Source organism: Scyliorhinus canicula, chromosome 18 (genome assembly GCF_902713615.1).
Source record: "Scyliorhinus canicula chromosome 18, sScyCan1.1, whole genome shotgun sequence".
In the NCBI taxonomy this organism is placed as follows: domain Eukaryota; kingdom Metazoa; phylum Chordata; class Chondrichthyes; order Carcharhiniformes; family Scyliorhinidae; genus Scyliorhinus; species Scyliorhinus canicula.
In genome coordinates this window covers 75074008-75089646 of record NC_052163.1, presented here as the reverse complement: position 1 = coordinate 75089646, position 15639 = coordinate 75074008, and the positions used below count along the sequence as shown (strand labels likewise).

At 51.9% G+C, this 15639-nt stretch overlaps 1 protein-coding gene and 1 non-coding gene across 2 annotated transcripts in view; both read left to right on the top strand.

Moving 5' to 3' along the window:
* tmem38a (transmembrane protein 38A) overlaps positions 1 to 1313 on the top strand; it is a 77979-nt gene extending 76666 nt beyond the window's left edge. Inside the window, exon 6 of the mRNA XM_038777024.1 lies at positions 63 to 1313. Within this exon, the coding sequence (XP_038632952.1) occupies positions 63 to 293 (231 nt within the window). The 3' untranslated portion in view covers positions 294 to 1313. The remainder of the gene's footprint in view (positions 1 to 62) is intronic.
* Positions 1314 to 10553: 9240 nt separating this feature from the next.
* Positions 10554 to 10751, top strand: LOC119953788. The gene has a single exon (XR_005458106.1). It is a non-coding gene; the product is annotated as a U2 spliceosomal RNA (small nuclear RNA).
* Positions 10752 to 15639: the final 4888 nt, after the last annotated feature.

Below are 15639 nucleotides of genomic sequence, written 5' to 3'. Positions count from 1 at the left end.
GATGTCAGAAAGATTATGTTATAAGTAAATGGATATTGACATTTTACATTCTACCGTTGTAGATATTCATGACAGCAACACACTCCCATGGGTCACCTTTCGCTCCAATTGAAGCCTTTATTTGCCCCATTGTCTTTGGGAATGCCTGTGGTATCTACGATGATCACGATCGTGTCTGTTCTCGTGACAATGTGCCGAGCTGCACCCCTTGCAATCTGTCTCCATATACGGCCAAGACAAAGGAGGAACTTAATGAAGGGACAAGGAAGAAGAAAAGCAAAAAGACTGAATAAGTCCCACCACAGTTATCAATGCGTGCTGAAAGTGCAATTTCTGGGACTTAATGTGATCTGGAAACTGTTACTATGAGGAAAATCGACATAATTGTACTCATACAGTCTACTAGGGTTTGCGTTTGAGCTTGTCTGTCTCATTAAATGGAAAGAAAAATGTGAACAAACAGTAGTTAGCCTATCCTTCCCAGGGATGTGTTTCCTCGTTTCAAGTTCCACCTAAAAAAGACAGACAGCATTAATATGGTACCGATTAATCAGTGTCTCTGAGAGGTCGTTCAGGTATAGAATGTGAAGTAAATGGTAATATTTATCCAGATTTGTTTCTAAAATTGTTGGGATGTACTGTTGGAAGTATGCAAGAGAAAATGCCGTATTCATATCGGGCCAACACTGTACCAGATCTGACAGAGCATTATTTTGTCCCTGTTTGCAAAAGTGAACATATATTCTATTTTCCAGCATTGTTACCTCATAGTTCTTGTCTGAACAGCCAAAAACAAAATGGAGATGCTATAAATACCAGATAGTGGTGAAGTGGAATGGTCTGCACTGATAATTAAAGCACCTGCATTGTTCTGATTGTGGACTCAGTGGAACAGTCACTAAAATTGATTCCAGTATGGACAGTGGAGCTGTAGCAAGCGACTGAAAAATGGGTCAAAGTGTACATTAACACAGTATACAGAGCAATGCAATTTGTGTATGCGTTAACCCTTAGTCCACTAATATCTGTAGTATAAAATGCAACAGTTGTATTTGTACCATAGATATTAACTAGAAATGCTCCATCAGAAAAATTCAGGGCAAAAGTAGGTGAATGTGCCTTTTTAAAGAGAAACCCATTCACCTTCAGTGATAGTCTCCTCATTCTTTACACACACAAATACTGCAACCTTTATCGGGTGAATGTAGAAAGTATTCCGTTGTTGCCAAAAAATACAATGTAAGGAACTGTGTATTATTTGTGGTCTTCCAAATGAAAATTATGTAATATAATAAAGATTAAGTAGAAGACAATTTACGTTTATCGAAATGCCCTTCATTTGATATATTTTCCACAACAATGAACACTGGTTATCAAACATTATGGCCAGGGTTTCCATGCCCCTATCCATGTCAGAACAGAAATGGTAGGATTTAAAAATAGTGGATGGGTCCGCATCCAAGATTCCAACCCCATTTCTGTCATGTAGAATAGTTATGGCCATAGATAAGGGTGTGGGTGGTAAGCACACACTCAGCAATTGTGCTCTTGCCTACTCCATTGTGGCAGGTGCTATTTTCATGGAATCGGGTCCGTTTTTGTAGATGTAGTTCAAAGCACCATAGAGGAGTTGTGAATCATGGTGGAACCCCAGTTCCAAGTGGGGAATCAAACAAAAAACTGCTCATGCAATTCTTTCATTGATATGTTTTGAAATAGAAAATAAATGCTATTCAGATTCTGTAGTTAGATGTTGTATTGCAAGTTGTGTGTTTTTACTGTAGAGATTATAAACTCTGTCCTGCAAAGGCAAGTTCACCATTACATTGATTCCCCTTGTACAAATTATGACATACATTACAGTTCTTCTTCGAGTGGAGAAAAAGAGCTATAATAGTGCATTTAAAACTGTAGAAAAATGTGCTGGGAAAATCTCCTGACATGATTTGTCAGCAAACTCCATCGGAATACCCGAATGGCCCTATCTTGGAATTTCTCCATAAATTTTGAAATGGTTGTGGTCTGTATATGTGATTGTCTCTGCTGGGTTGCTGGCAACATAAATCTCAAAATTCTGTAACGCCAGTACCAGGCTGAAAGTCTGTTTTCTGGTGGTAGGTCCAGGAAGTCCCACCTGGCCATATTTTTCATCTCGTGGTCCATTTGACCTGTCTCACGATATGTCCCAGATATTTTTTAATAAATGTTTTTATTGGGTTTTTTTTGAACAAGGTATAATTACTGTTATGTACACAGAATAAGAAACACACATATAAATATTTTTTTTGTAAATAATTTTTATTGGAATTTTTCAAAAATAAATATCAACAGAACAATAATAGCAATAACAATAATAAACACCCCCCGGCACCCGTAACAACGCATATAACAAAGCCCCCCGCCCCCCCCAAGCCCAATAGACAACAAAATAAATTAACAATAAGCAAATTAACTGAAACACTATCCCCCTAAGACCCCCCCCCCCCGGGTTGCTGCTGCTGCTGACCTAGTTCCTTATCGTTGAGCCAGAAAGTCGAGGAAAGGTTGCCACCTCCTAAAGAACCCTTGTACCTACCCACTCAGGGCGAACTTGACCCTCTCCAGCTGAATTAATCCCGCCATGTCATTGATCCAGGTCTCCACGCTTGGGGGTCTCGCATCTTTCCATTGCAGCAAGATCCTCCGCCGGGCTACTAGGGACACAAAGGCCAAAACATCGGCCTCTTTAGCCTCCTGCACTCCCGGCTCCACCCCAACCCCAAATATCGCGAGTCCCCAGCCTGGCTTGACCCTGGATTCTACCACCCTCGACACCGTCCTCGCCACCCCCTTCCAGAACTCCTCCAGTGCTGGGCATGCCCAGAACATATGGGCATGGTTCGCTGGACTCCCCGAACACCTGACACACCTGTCTTCGTCCCCAAAGAACCTACTCATCCTAGACCCGGACATGTGGGCCCGCTGCAGCACCTTAAACTGGATGAGGCTAAGCCTCGCACATGAAGAGGAGGAGCTCACCCTCTCCAGGGCGTCCGCCCATGTCCCCTCCTCAATCTGCTCCCCCAGCTCCACCTCCCACTTAGCCTTCAGCTCCTCTACCGACGCCTCCTCCACCTCCTGCATCACCTGGTAGATGTCAGACACCTTCCCATCCACGACCCACACCCCCGAAAGTACCCTATCCCTTACCCCCCCGCGGGGGCAGCAAAGGGAATCCCTCCACCTGCCGCCTAGCAAACGCCTGGACCTGAAGGTACCTGAACATATTCCCCGGGGGGGGGGGGGGGGGGGAGCTCAAACTTCTCCTCCAATTCACCAAGGCTCGCAAACCTCCCGTCAATGAACAGGTCTCCCAACTTCCTAATGCCCGCCCTGTGCCACCCCAGGAACCCACCATCCATGTTCCCTGGGACAAATCGGTGGTTCCCCCGCAGCGGGGCCTCCACCGAGCCCCCCACTTCCCCCCTGTGTCACCTCCACTGCCCCCAAATTTTGAGGGTAGCCGCCACCACCAGGCTCATAGTGTACCTCGTTGGAGGGAGCGGCAGCGGCGCCGTTACCAGTGCCTTCAGGCTCGTGCCTCCACAGGACGCCATCTCCATCCGTTTCCATGCTGCCCCCTCCCCATCCATTACCCACTTACGTACCATCGAGACGTTAGCCGCCCAATAGTACCCAGAGAGGTTGGGTAGCGCCAGCCCCCCTCTATCACTGCCCCGCTCCAAAAAGACCCTCCTTACCCTCGGAGTCCCGTGCGCCCAAACAAATCCCAGAATGCTGCTGTTCACCCTCCTAAAAAAGGCCCTCGGAATGAGAATGGGGAGGCACTGAAACAAAAACAAGAACCTCGGGAGCACCGTCATTTTAATGGACTGTACCCGCCAACGACAACGGCAGCATGTCCCACCGTTTAAATTCCTCTTCCATCTGCTCCACCAACCTAGTAAAATTGAGCTTGTGCAGGGTCCCCCAGCTCCTAGCCACCTGAACCCCCAGGTACCTAAAACTCCTCACTGCCCTCTTTAGCGGGAGCCTACCAATCCCCTCCTCCTGATATCCCGGGTGTACAACAAACAGCTCACTCTTACCCAGGTTCAATTTATAGCCCGAGAAACTCCCAAACTCAGCAAGAATCTCCATCACCTCCGGCATTCCCCCCACCGGGTCTGCTATATACAGCAGCAAGTCGTCCGCATACAGCGACACTCGGTGCTCCTCCCCACCTCGCACCGAACCCCTCCACCTCCCCGACTCCCTGAGAGCCATGGCAAGAGGCTCAATTGCCAACGCAAAAAGCAAGGGGGACAGGGGGCACCCCTGCCTCGTCCCACGGTGGAGCCTGAAGTACTCGGACCTCCTCCCATTTGTCGCTACACTCGCCATCGGGGCCTCGTACAGCAACCTCACCCATTTAATAAACCCCACCCCAAACCCGAACCTCTCCAACACCTCCCACAAGTACCCCCACTCAACCCTGTCAAAGGCCTTCTCCGCATCCAATGCCACCACAATCTCCGCCTCTCCTGCTGCCGGCATCATTATCACATTTAGCAGCCTTTGCACGTTAGTGTTCAGCTGCCTCCCCTTCACAAAACCAGTCTGATCTTCATGTACCACCCCCGGCACCCAGTCCTCTATTCTAGTGGCCAAGATCTTCGCAAGCAACTTGGCGTCTACATTCAGCAGTGAAATTGGCCTGTATGATCCGCACTGCAAGGGGTCCTTATCACGCTTCAGGATCAGGGAAATCAGCGCCCGAGACATCGTGGGGGGCGAAACACCCCCCTCCCATGCCTCGTTGAAGGTCCTAACCAACAGGGGGCCCAGCAGGTCCGTGTATTTCTTATAAAATTCAACCGGGAACCCATCCGGTCCCGGAGCCTCCCCCGACTGCATGTGGCCAATCCCACTGACCAGCTCCTCCAACTCGATCGGCGCCCCCAGTCCCTCCACCTGCTCCTTCTGCACCCTTGGAAATCGCAGCCTGTCCAAAAATCTCTCCATTCCCCCTCCCACTGCCGGCAGCTCCGACCGGTACAGTTCCCTATAAAAAGTCCCTAAAGACCTCATTGACCTCTGCCCCCTGCCGCACCACATTCCCACCCCTATCCTTCACTCCACCAATCTCCCTAGCCGCGTCCCGCTTACGAAGCTGATGTGCCAGCATCCTGCTCGCCTTCTCTCCATACTCGTAGACCGCTCCCTGCGCCTTCCTCCACTGTGTCTCCGCCTTTCTGGTGGTCAATAAATCAAACTTGGCCTGCACGCTACGCCGCTCCCCCAACAATCCCTCCTCCGGGGCCTCCGCGTACCTCCTATCCACACTCAACAGCTCCCCCACCAGTCTCTCCCTCCTCTCCCCCCTCTCCCTATGGGCTCGGATGGAGATCAGCTCCCCCCTAATCACTGCCTTCAGAGCCTCCCACACCATCCCAACCTGGACCTCCCCAGTATCATTGACCTTGAGGTACCTCTCGATACATCCCCGAACCCTCCTACACACCTCCTCATCAGCCAACAACCCCACGTCCAGACGCCAAAGCGGTCGCTGGTCCCGCACCTCCCCCATCTCCAGATCCACCCAATGCGGAGCATGGTCCGAAATCGCAATAGCCGAATACTCGGCCTCCTCCACCCTCGGGACCAGTCCCCTACTCAAAACAAAAAAATCAATGCGGGAATAAACCCTGTGCACATGGGAGAAAAAAAAAAAGAGTACTCCCGAGCCCTCGGCCTCCTGAACCTCCAGGGACCCACTCCTCCCATCTGGTCTATAAACCCCCTCAACACCTTGGCTGCCGCCGGCCTCCTGCCTGTCCTTGAACTAGAACGATCCAGTAGGGGATCCAGCACCGTATTGAAGTCCCCCCCCCATGATCAAGCCCCCCACCTCCAGGCCAGGAATGCGGCCCAACATACGCCTCATGAAACCAGCATCATCCCAATTTGGGGCGTACACATTTACCAACACCACCCTCTCCCCCTGCAGCTTACCGCTCACCATCACATATCTGCCGCCACTATCAGCCACAACCTCAGACGCCTCAAACGCAACCCTCTTCCCCACCAGGATCGCCATCCCCCGGTTCTTCGAGTCGAGCCCTGAATGGAAAACCTGCCCCACCCACCCCTTCCTCAGACGGACCTGGTCCGCCACCTTCAGGTGGGTCTCCTGGAGCATGGCCACGTCTGCCTTCAGCCCCTTCAGATGCAAAAACACCTGGGCCCGCTTAACCGGCCCATTCAACCCCCTCACGTTCGAGCTGACTTCTGCTGACCCCGGCAGCTCCCGCCCTAACTCCGACCCCTCCCGATATGAGGTCCCCCCTCCTCCCCTGCATCAGCTCCTTGGCACCGCTTCGGCGTGGGAAAACAGGTCTGATAACCACGCCCCTCACCACCAGCTCCACCCCCCTCGTCCCACAGTGCGGGAAACCAGAGAAAAGCCCGTGCTTTCACACTGCCCCACCCCACCAACGCAGCTCCCAAACAGCAGTCCCAACCCATCCACCAACTCCGTACAAACAAAGACACAGATCAACCACAAACCCCAGTACCCCCCTGAAAACACAAAACCATAACCCACATCCTCCGAAAGCGAGAGAAAAAGCAGAAACAAACAGAATAACCAGCAACAGCATAAACAGTGATACAGAAATAGAAAAACTCCCACAGCCCCGAATCGCTAGTTCGAGTCCAACTTTTCAGCCTGCGCAAAGGCCCACGCTTCCTCTGGGGACACAAAGTAGTTATGCCGGTCCTTGTAGGTGACCCACAGGCGCGCAGGCGGCAAGATGCCGAACTTCACCTGCTTTCCGTGGAGCACCGCCTTCGTCTGGTTAAACCCTGGCTCTCCGCTTGGCCACCTCCGCACTCCAGTCCTGGTAGACACGCACTACCAAATTCTCCCACTTGCAACTCCTCACCTTCTTGGCCCATCGCAGCACACACTCCCGGTCACTGAACCGATGGAACCGCACCAGCACCGCCCGCGGGGGTTCATTCGCCTTAGGCCTCCTGGCCTGTACTCTGTGGGCCCCCTCCAGCTCCAGGGGAAGATGGAAGGATCCTGCCCCCACCAGCGAGTTCAGCATCACGACCACATAGGCCGGCAGGTCCGACCCCTCCAGCCCCTCCTCAAGGTCCAGGATCCGCAGGTTCTTCCTCCGTGACCGAAGCTCCATCTCCTCGAACCGATCTTGCCACTTTTTATGAAACGCCTCGTGTATCTCCACCTTCCCCACGAGGGCCGAAACCTCCTCCTCGCGCTCAGAGGCCTGCTGCTGCAACTCAAGTATCGCTGCACCCTGGGTTGTCTGGGTCTCCAGCAGCTTACTAGTCGTCACCTTCAGGGATTCCAAGAACTCCCCTTTCAGCTCCGTAAAATAGCGCAGAAGGGCCGCCTGCTGCTCCTCCGCCCACTGCCTCCACTCCTCAGGGGCTCCACCGGCCGCCATTTTGTCCACCTTCCCCCACTTTTCCAGGGGAGCTACTGCCGTTTTTCTCCTCGCCCCACTCCGAGTCCGCACCATAAATCCCGGGGGGTTTGGCTCCAGATCCCTTTATCCACCGGGAATCGTCGAATCAGCGCCGTTTGGGGCCCTTAAAAGAGCCCACAAGTCCTATTAAAGCGGGAGCTGCCGAACGTGCGGCTTAGCTCCGCATAGCCGCAACCGGAAGTCCCACACATATAAATATACACACATTTAGAGGAGAAGGGCACACCCCAACATAAAAAAAATATACAATAACATATGAAATGGAATAACTGGTGGGGTATTGTGCACCAGCTCGACAGCGGCATCTCTGCACATCTGGCAAAATTACCCACACCACATAAGTAGGCGACTGCCTGCAGGGGGGGGGGGGGGGGGGGGGGGCTGGGACTGGGGGGGGCAAGCACACCTTTGGGTGCTGGGGAGAAAATCACAAGTGTGCGATATTTGGCTGGGCTGTGTGTTGCTGTCGCCCGCCCTTCCCGGACGGGTCTCGTGCCGTCCCACGCTCGCCCCCACTTCTGCCGCTCCTCCCGTCCTCCATCTCCAGTTTTCTTGTTCCCCGCTCCTGGAGATGTCATGCACGTTTTGGCATCCTGTGTCCTCCCTCCGGCTCCCGCTTCCCTGCCCCCCGCTGGCCCTCCTATCCCGTCTCCCCCCCCCCCCCCCCCTCCACAGTCCGCCTCCCTCTCCCCAGGTTTAGCTGTCTTCCCCCCCCTCCCCCCCCCCGCCCCGTGGTTCGCCCCTCCCTCCTCAGGTTTAGCCGTACCCCCCACCCCCCCGGCTCCCGACCATTTTCCCCTGATTCTTGGCCACCCGGCTATTCTTCCTCTTGTTCGTTGGCCACAAACAGGTCCCGGAACAATTGCATGAATGGCTCCCACGTTCTGTGGAAGCCGTCGTCTGACCCTCGGATGGCGAATTTGATTTTCTCCATTTGGAGAGATTCCGATAGGTCGGACAGCCAGTCTGCAGCTCTGGGTGGTGCTGCTGACAGCCAGCCAAACAGGATTCTATGGCAGGCGATCAGGGAGGCAAAGGCAAAGGCGTCCGCCCTCCTCCCCAGGAATAGATCTGGCTGGTCTGAAACCCCGAAGCCCGCCACTATCGGGCATGGCTCCACCCTCACCCCCACCACTTTGGACATAGCCTCGAAGAAGGCTGTCCAGTACTCCACAAGTCTGGGGCAAGACCAGAACATGTGGGCGTGGTTGGCCGGGCCTCTTTGGCATTGTTCACATCTGTCCTCCACCTCCGGGAAGAACCTACTCATACGGATTCTTGTTAAGTGGGCTCGATGTACCACTGTTAGTTGCGTCAGGCTGAGCCTTGCGCACGTGGCGGTGGAGTTGACCCTATGCAGTGCCTCGCTCCAGAGTCCCCACCCTATCTCAATCCCGATATGTCCCAGATAGGAAAGTTTGGACCTTAGTAAATTCGCTTTTCGCTCGGTTCCTCGCTAGATTGGCTTTGTCTATGCGGTCAAACAGTTCCTTTATATGATGTGGATGCTCTTCCCACTTCTGGTTGAACATAAAGTCATTATTGTATATGGCACAGTGAATCCTTCCTCCAATCGTTCTGTTCATAAGCCTTTGATCAGTTGCTTCCTCCCAACAGTTCTGCCAAACGCCTTAATTTTGGATTAATGAAGGCTTTGGGATGTCACACAAAAAGCGTCAGAAGTACTTGCCCACAGCCCGTTAGCAAGGTATATGGGTGATGAATTACGATCAGCCAATGCTTTCGGTGCTGCCTTCCAAATGTGGAATATGAAACGAGTCCATCTGGGCTATGGCATTCCCCCGCCTGTAGTCCACGCCATCGCTGTATTCCATCCAGTTTGAGCCCCATGGCGATAGGGGAGCTCTAATCACTGTATCTCAGCTCAATAAGGTCAGTTCTGAGCATATACTCCATTGCCTTCTGAACCTGCGATAATTTAGCTGGATTTAACCTGGATGGATGTTTATTCGAACTGTGTACCCCACATCTGTGGCATACATTCCTAACCCCGTTCCTAGGTTATTCCTTCCAATACGTCTATAGAATTGCAGTAACTCTGTCAGTTTGTTCCAGCTCTTATCTGGGAGATCACTTAACCATTGATTTAAACATTCCAGAACTTATGGACAGAAATAATTTTACAGAAGTCACTGTCAAACTTTGAGCCCTTGTCTTCTTGCTTCATAACTAAGAAGGCTTCCTGCTTGTTTTCATCTCCTCTAACCCAAGACTTTTTAAATATGCTCGCTTGACACTGGGCAAAATTCTCCCCTACCCGGCGGGGCGGGGGGGGTCCCGGCGTAGCGGAGTGGCGCCAACCACTCCGGCGTCGGGCCTCCCCAAAGGTGCGGAATTCTCCACATCTTTAGGGTCTAGGCCCGCGCCAGAGTGGATCCCGCTCCGCCGAATGGCGCCAAAACTGGCGCCAACGGCCTTTGGCGCTATGCCGATCGGCATCGGGGCTGGCCGAAAGGCCTTCGCCGGTCGGCGTGTGTCCGCGCATGCGCCGGAGCATCAGTGGCCGCTGACTTCACCACCGGCACATGTGTGGTAGGGGGGTCTCTTCCGCCTCCGCCATGGTGGAGGCCGTGGCGGCGGCGGAAGTAAAAGAGTGCCCCACGGCACTGGCCCGCCCGCCAATCGGTGGGCCCCGATCGCGGGCCAGGCTACCGTGGGGGGACCCGCCGGCACAGAGGTGGTTTAAACCACGTTGGCGGGAGAGGCCTGACAGCGGCGGGATTTCGGCCCATCGTGGGCCGGAGAATCGCCGCGGGGGGCCCGCCGATCGGCGTGGGGGGCATGCCGAATCCCGGGTGATTCCGGAGTCGGAGAATTCCGCCCTCTGTGTGATTTGCATCTATCTGGGGTGCGTAGCAGTTTTTCTCGTTCACTTTCCTTTCAATGTACGATGGCCCACTGAATCAAGCTTTCAGGGGTTCAGCTGGCACACTTAACAACACAAGCACTCTCTCCAGTTATAAAACTCTTGAGTTTGGGTCTTCATATCAGCCCTGGCTTTTACTCAATGTATTACTTTGAATTACAACAGAGATCGCTTCTCGGCCTTTTGGCTAAGATCAAGTGGAGCACTTCTTGGCCATTTGGCTAAGTTTAAAAAAAAAATTTAGAGTACCCAATTATTTTTTCCAATTAAGGGGTAATTTAGTGTGGCCAATCCACCTATCCTGCACATCTTTTGGTTTGTGGGGGCGAATCCCACTCAGACACAGGGAGAATGTGCAAACTCCACACGGACAGTGACCCAGGGCCGGGATTCGAACCCGGATCCTCAGCGCCGTAGGCAACAATGCTAACCACTGTGCCACCGTCTTGCCCCCATTTGGCTAAGTTGAGCATGAGATCAGGTGTAATGCCTGGATCTGGTATGTCTCTTGTGGGGACCATGAATTAGAATCAATTTGAATTTGAATTGGTTTTTGGAGCGGGCAAGAAGCTGGATTAGGGGTTTGCCCTTATCCACATTCTGAGCCCTGACTTTGTAACTCTGATAAAGGAATTTTAAAAATGAATTACAACAGTGACTCAAATCAACATTGAATACATTTGCCTCTTTCTCTGTGTCTGTCTCAAAATTGTATCAGATAATCTGATCTCTTTGGCCTCACCCTGGGCTCGCAACCACTCTCTCTTTTGTCGTAGTTTAAAATTAAAAAAAAATTTAAACAAGATTTTCATTATAACAGAATAAAACAATGTAGTAAATCCCAACACATAACAATACCAAAAGTATCCCACCCAAGTATACCCACCCACCTGCTCTCCCCGCCCCCTCAACCCAATATAGAAAACAGAACCTTAATAAAAATAAAAAGAGAATCCCCCCCCCCACCCACAGTTGACGGTAATCAATTCCCTGAAAATGAGATGAAGGGCTGCCATCTTGAGTAGAACCCTTCCACTGACCCCCTCATGGTATACTTGATCTTCTCAAAGTGCAAAGATTCCATCAGGTCCCCAACCAAGCGGACGCCTTCGGTGGCAGCGGGGACCTCCACCCAAGCAGAACTTGCCTCCAGGTTATTAGCAAGGCGAAGACTAGGACATCTGCTCTCGTCCCCGTCTGCAGCACCAGCAAGTCCAAAACTCCAATAAAGGCCACCAACGGGCAGAGTTCCAGCCGAACGCTCAAAATTCCTGACACTATCAAAAAAGGAGACCCAGAAATTAACAAGCTTGGTGCAAGATCAAAACGTGTGTATGATTTGCTGGCCCCAAGAGCCCCGAGATGAGCCCACTCATACAAGCCCTAGTCAGGTGCACTAACTTGAACTGGATCAGGCTTAACCTCGCACGAGGAGGTGACGTTGACCCTGTGAAGAGGCTCAGTCCACACTCCCCGCTCAAAGACCAAACCCAGCTCACCCTCCCACTTCCTCTTTATTTCCTCCAACGATGCCTGCTCCGTCGCCAACATCGACATTCAAAATCTTACCCTCCCCTAACTCAGCCAAGGACAGGACTCTGTCCATATGGGAAGGCGATGGCATTGGGAAATGAAGGAAGCTCCTTGCCTAAACAATTACACACCTGAAAACATTCCCTCTCAGGAGCTGGATCTCCTGCCCCCATATAGAGTCCGGATCCTTGAACCACCCCACAAGTTATCAATATTTGCCGCCCAGTAGTAACAACAAATTAGGTAGTGCCAATGTCCCCCCCACCCCACCCTCTCCCAGCAGCCTATCCCTTTTCAAAAAGTTCCTATGAATCCAAGGAGTCTTACCAGCCCAAACTAAAGCATTTATCAATTTACTGACCCTGCAAAAGAAAGCCTTTGGAAGAAAGACTGGGTGACACTGGAACAAAAACCTCGGGAGAATATTCACCTTCACTGTCTGTACCCTTCCCGCTGAGGGCAGGAGGGCATCCCACCTTCTCAAATCGGCCTTCAACCCATCCACCAGACTAGAAAAGCTTATGTTTATGGAACGAGAACCAGTCATGGGCCATCCGGATTCCCAGATACCGGAAGCTAGTCTTGGCTGGACGAGTAACCGCCCCCCCCAGATCAGCTCCTCTCCCCGGGCAGTTCACCGGAAAATATTCTTGCCCAGATTCCGAAAAGGAGCCAAATGTCCAGAGCAACTCCATTATCTCCCCCACATTGGAGAGTGAAAATGAAATGAAAATGAAATAAAAATCGCTTATTGTCACAAGTAGGCTTCAAATGAAGTTACTGTGAAAAGCCCCTAGTCGCCACATTCTGGCGCCTGTTCGGGGAGGCTGGTGCGGGAATTGAACTGTGCTGCTGGCCTGCATTGGTCTGCTTTCAAAGCCAGCAATTTAGCCCTCTGTTAAACCAGCCCCAGAGTGGATCTGCGATATATAACAAATCATCTTCATGTAAGGACACACTATGCTCCCACCTCTGCAACCTCTCGTCCCCTCCATCTGTCAATAATAATCTTTATTGTCACAAGGAGGCAATGAAGTTACTGTGAAAAGCCACTAGTCGCCACATTCCAGTGTCTGTTCGGGTACACTGAGGGAGAATTCAGAATGTCCAATTCACCTAACAGCACGTCTTTCGGGACTTATGGGAGGAAACCGGAGCACCCGGAGGAAACCCACCCAGACGCGGGGAGAACGTGCAGACTCCATACAGACTCCGTACAGACAGTGACTCAAGCCGGAAATCAAACCTGGACCGTGGCGCTGTGAGCCAACAGTGCTACCCACTGTGCTACCCTGTCACACATTAGACGACCTGAACGTAATGGCCAACAGCTTAATTGCAAAGGCAAACGAAAGCAGAGACAACACACCACTGACTTGCGGGCGGGGGGGGGGGGGGGGGCGTTGGGGAGAGAGAGAGAGAGAGAGAGAGAAGGGAAGGAAAGAACTACAAGAAGCATTGTGGTTAATGGGAACCCGAGCAGCAAGTCAGCTTGTGAAGAGAGGGTAGAAATTTATAGAATGAACAGGCAGGGCCAGTCTAATGACTACGTAAGTAAACCTAAAAAATTAAAACGTAAACTGACTGGGGGAGTGAAAGTCGGGAATAAGGCGGAATGTAATCAGAGATTAATGAAGGAGGTGAAAAGCGTAGATCACTGAAACATGGTTGCAGGAGGACCATGACTGGGAGTTAAATGTCCAAGGTTACTCAGTACTCTGATAGGATAGACAGGATGGAACATGAGGCGGAGTTGCTTTATTGGTTAAAGTTGAGATCAAGGCTGTGTGAAGAAATGATATTGGCACTAAGGGCCAAGGTGTTGAATCTAATAGGTGGAAATAAAAAAACAAAAGAAAAAACTCCTTGGTAGCAGTAATTTACAGGCCCCCGAGCAATACTTCCAAAGTGGGGCATAGTATAAACCAAGAAATAATAATAATCTTCATTAGTGTCACAAGTAGGCTTACATTAACACTGCAATGAAGTTACTGTGAAAATCCCCTAGTCGCCACATTCGGGTACACTGAGGGAGAATTCAGAATGTCCAATTCACCTAACAAGCATGTCTTTCAGGACTTGTGGGAGGACTCTGGAGCACCCGGAGGAAACCCACACAGACACAGGGAGAATGTGTGGACAGTGACCCAAGCCAGGAATCGAACCCGGGTCCCTGGCGCTGTGAGGCAACAGTGCTAACCACTGTGCTACCGTGCTGCCTATTGAGAGCTTGAGAGAAGGGCACAATGGTAATCATGGGTGACTTTAACATGCATATTGACTGGATTAATCAAATTGGCAAGGGTAGCCTTGAGAGAGATTTCATAGAGTGCATGAGGGATTGTTTCCAGAGCAATATGTTATGGAGCCAACTAGGGAGCAGGCTACTTTAGATTTAGTATTATGTAATAAAGAAGGGATGATAAATAGTCTTGTCGTTAAGGATCCTCTTGGAAGGGACTTCCGGTTGTGGCGATGCGGAGCTAAGCCGCACGTTCGGTGGCTCCTGCTATTTTTGGACTTTCAGGCTCTTTTAAGGGCCCGCAACGGCACTGACTTTTCCCCGGGTGGGAACGCAGCCTCTGTGCTTGGCTGGACTAGAAGTGGAGCGACCAGAAAATCAACTTTGCAGCAGAGGAAGGTGCGAGGCAGAAAGGACAAGATGGCGGTGGGCGGGGAACCGGCAGCGTGGCAGCAGTGGGCGAGGGAACAGCAGGAGCTGCTGCTGCACTCCTTCCAGGAACTAAAGGCTGAGATCCTGGAGCCGTTGAGGGCATCGCTGGACAGGCTCGGGGCGACTCAGACGGCTCAGGCTGCGGAGATTCGGGAGCTGCGGCAGAAGGCTTCGGAGAAGGAGGACGAACTCCTGGGCCTGGCGGTGAAGGTGGAGTCGCACGAGGCGCTTCACAAGAAATGGTTGGCAAGGATGGAGGAGATGGAGAATCGCTCCCGCCGGAAGAATCTGCGGATTTTGGGCCTCCCGGAGGGGCTAGAAGGTTCAGATTTGGGGGCCTACGTGGTCCTGATGCTGAACTTGCTGATGGCCGTGGGGTCGTTCCGGGGACCCCTGGAGCTGGAGGGTGCCCATCGGGTGATGCTGCGTAAGCCCAGGCCGAACGAGCTGCCCAGGGCGGTGCTGGTCCGCTTTCAACGCTTGGTCGACCGTGAGTGTGTGCTTCGTTGGGCGAAGAGGGAGAGGAGTAGCAAGTGGGAGAATACGGAGATCAGGATCTACCAGGACTGGAGTGCGGAGGTGGCGAAGAGAAGGGCTGGGTTTAACCGGGCGAAGGCAGTGCTCCACAAGAAGGGGGTCAAGTTTGGCCTGTTGCAGCCGGCACGCCTGTGGGTCACCGATAAAGACCGCCAACTTTACTTTGGCTCCCCGGAGGAGGCCTGGACATTTGTCCAGGCAGAGAAGCTGGATTTGAACTGAAGACTGGGGGCTGGGGAACATTGTACACAGCCCGGAGGCTTTGTCCTCCTTTATATCCTTTCGCTTTTTTCTTTTTGGTTCTATTGGACGATGTTTTTTTGCTGTTCTGCTTTTTCTTGTCTGCTTTTCGGGACTGTTATCTGTTTACTTGGGTGTTTTATCATATCATGTTGGGATTTTTATTATTTCACTGGTTGCGGGTTTGGGTGGGGTTCATGGCCCTGTTGGGTCATGTGCCTGTCTTCCCGCGTTTCGGGTCGGGGGGGCGGGGCTTGGAATGGGGGCGC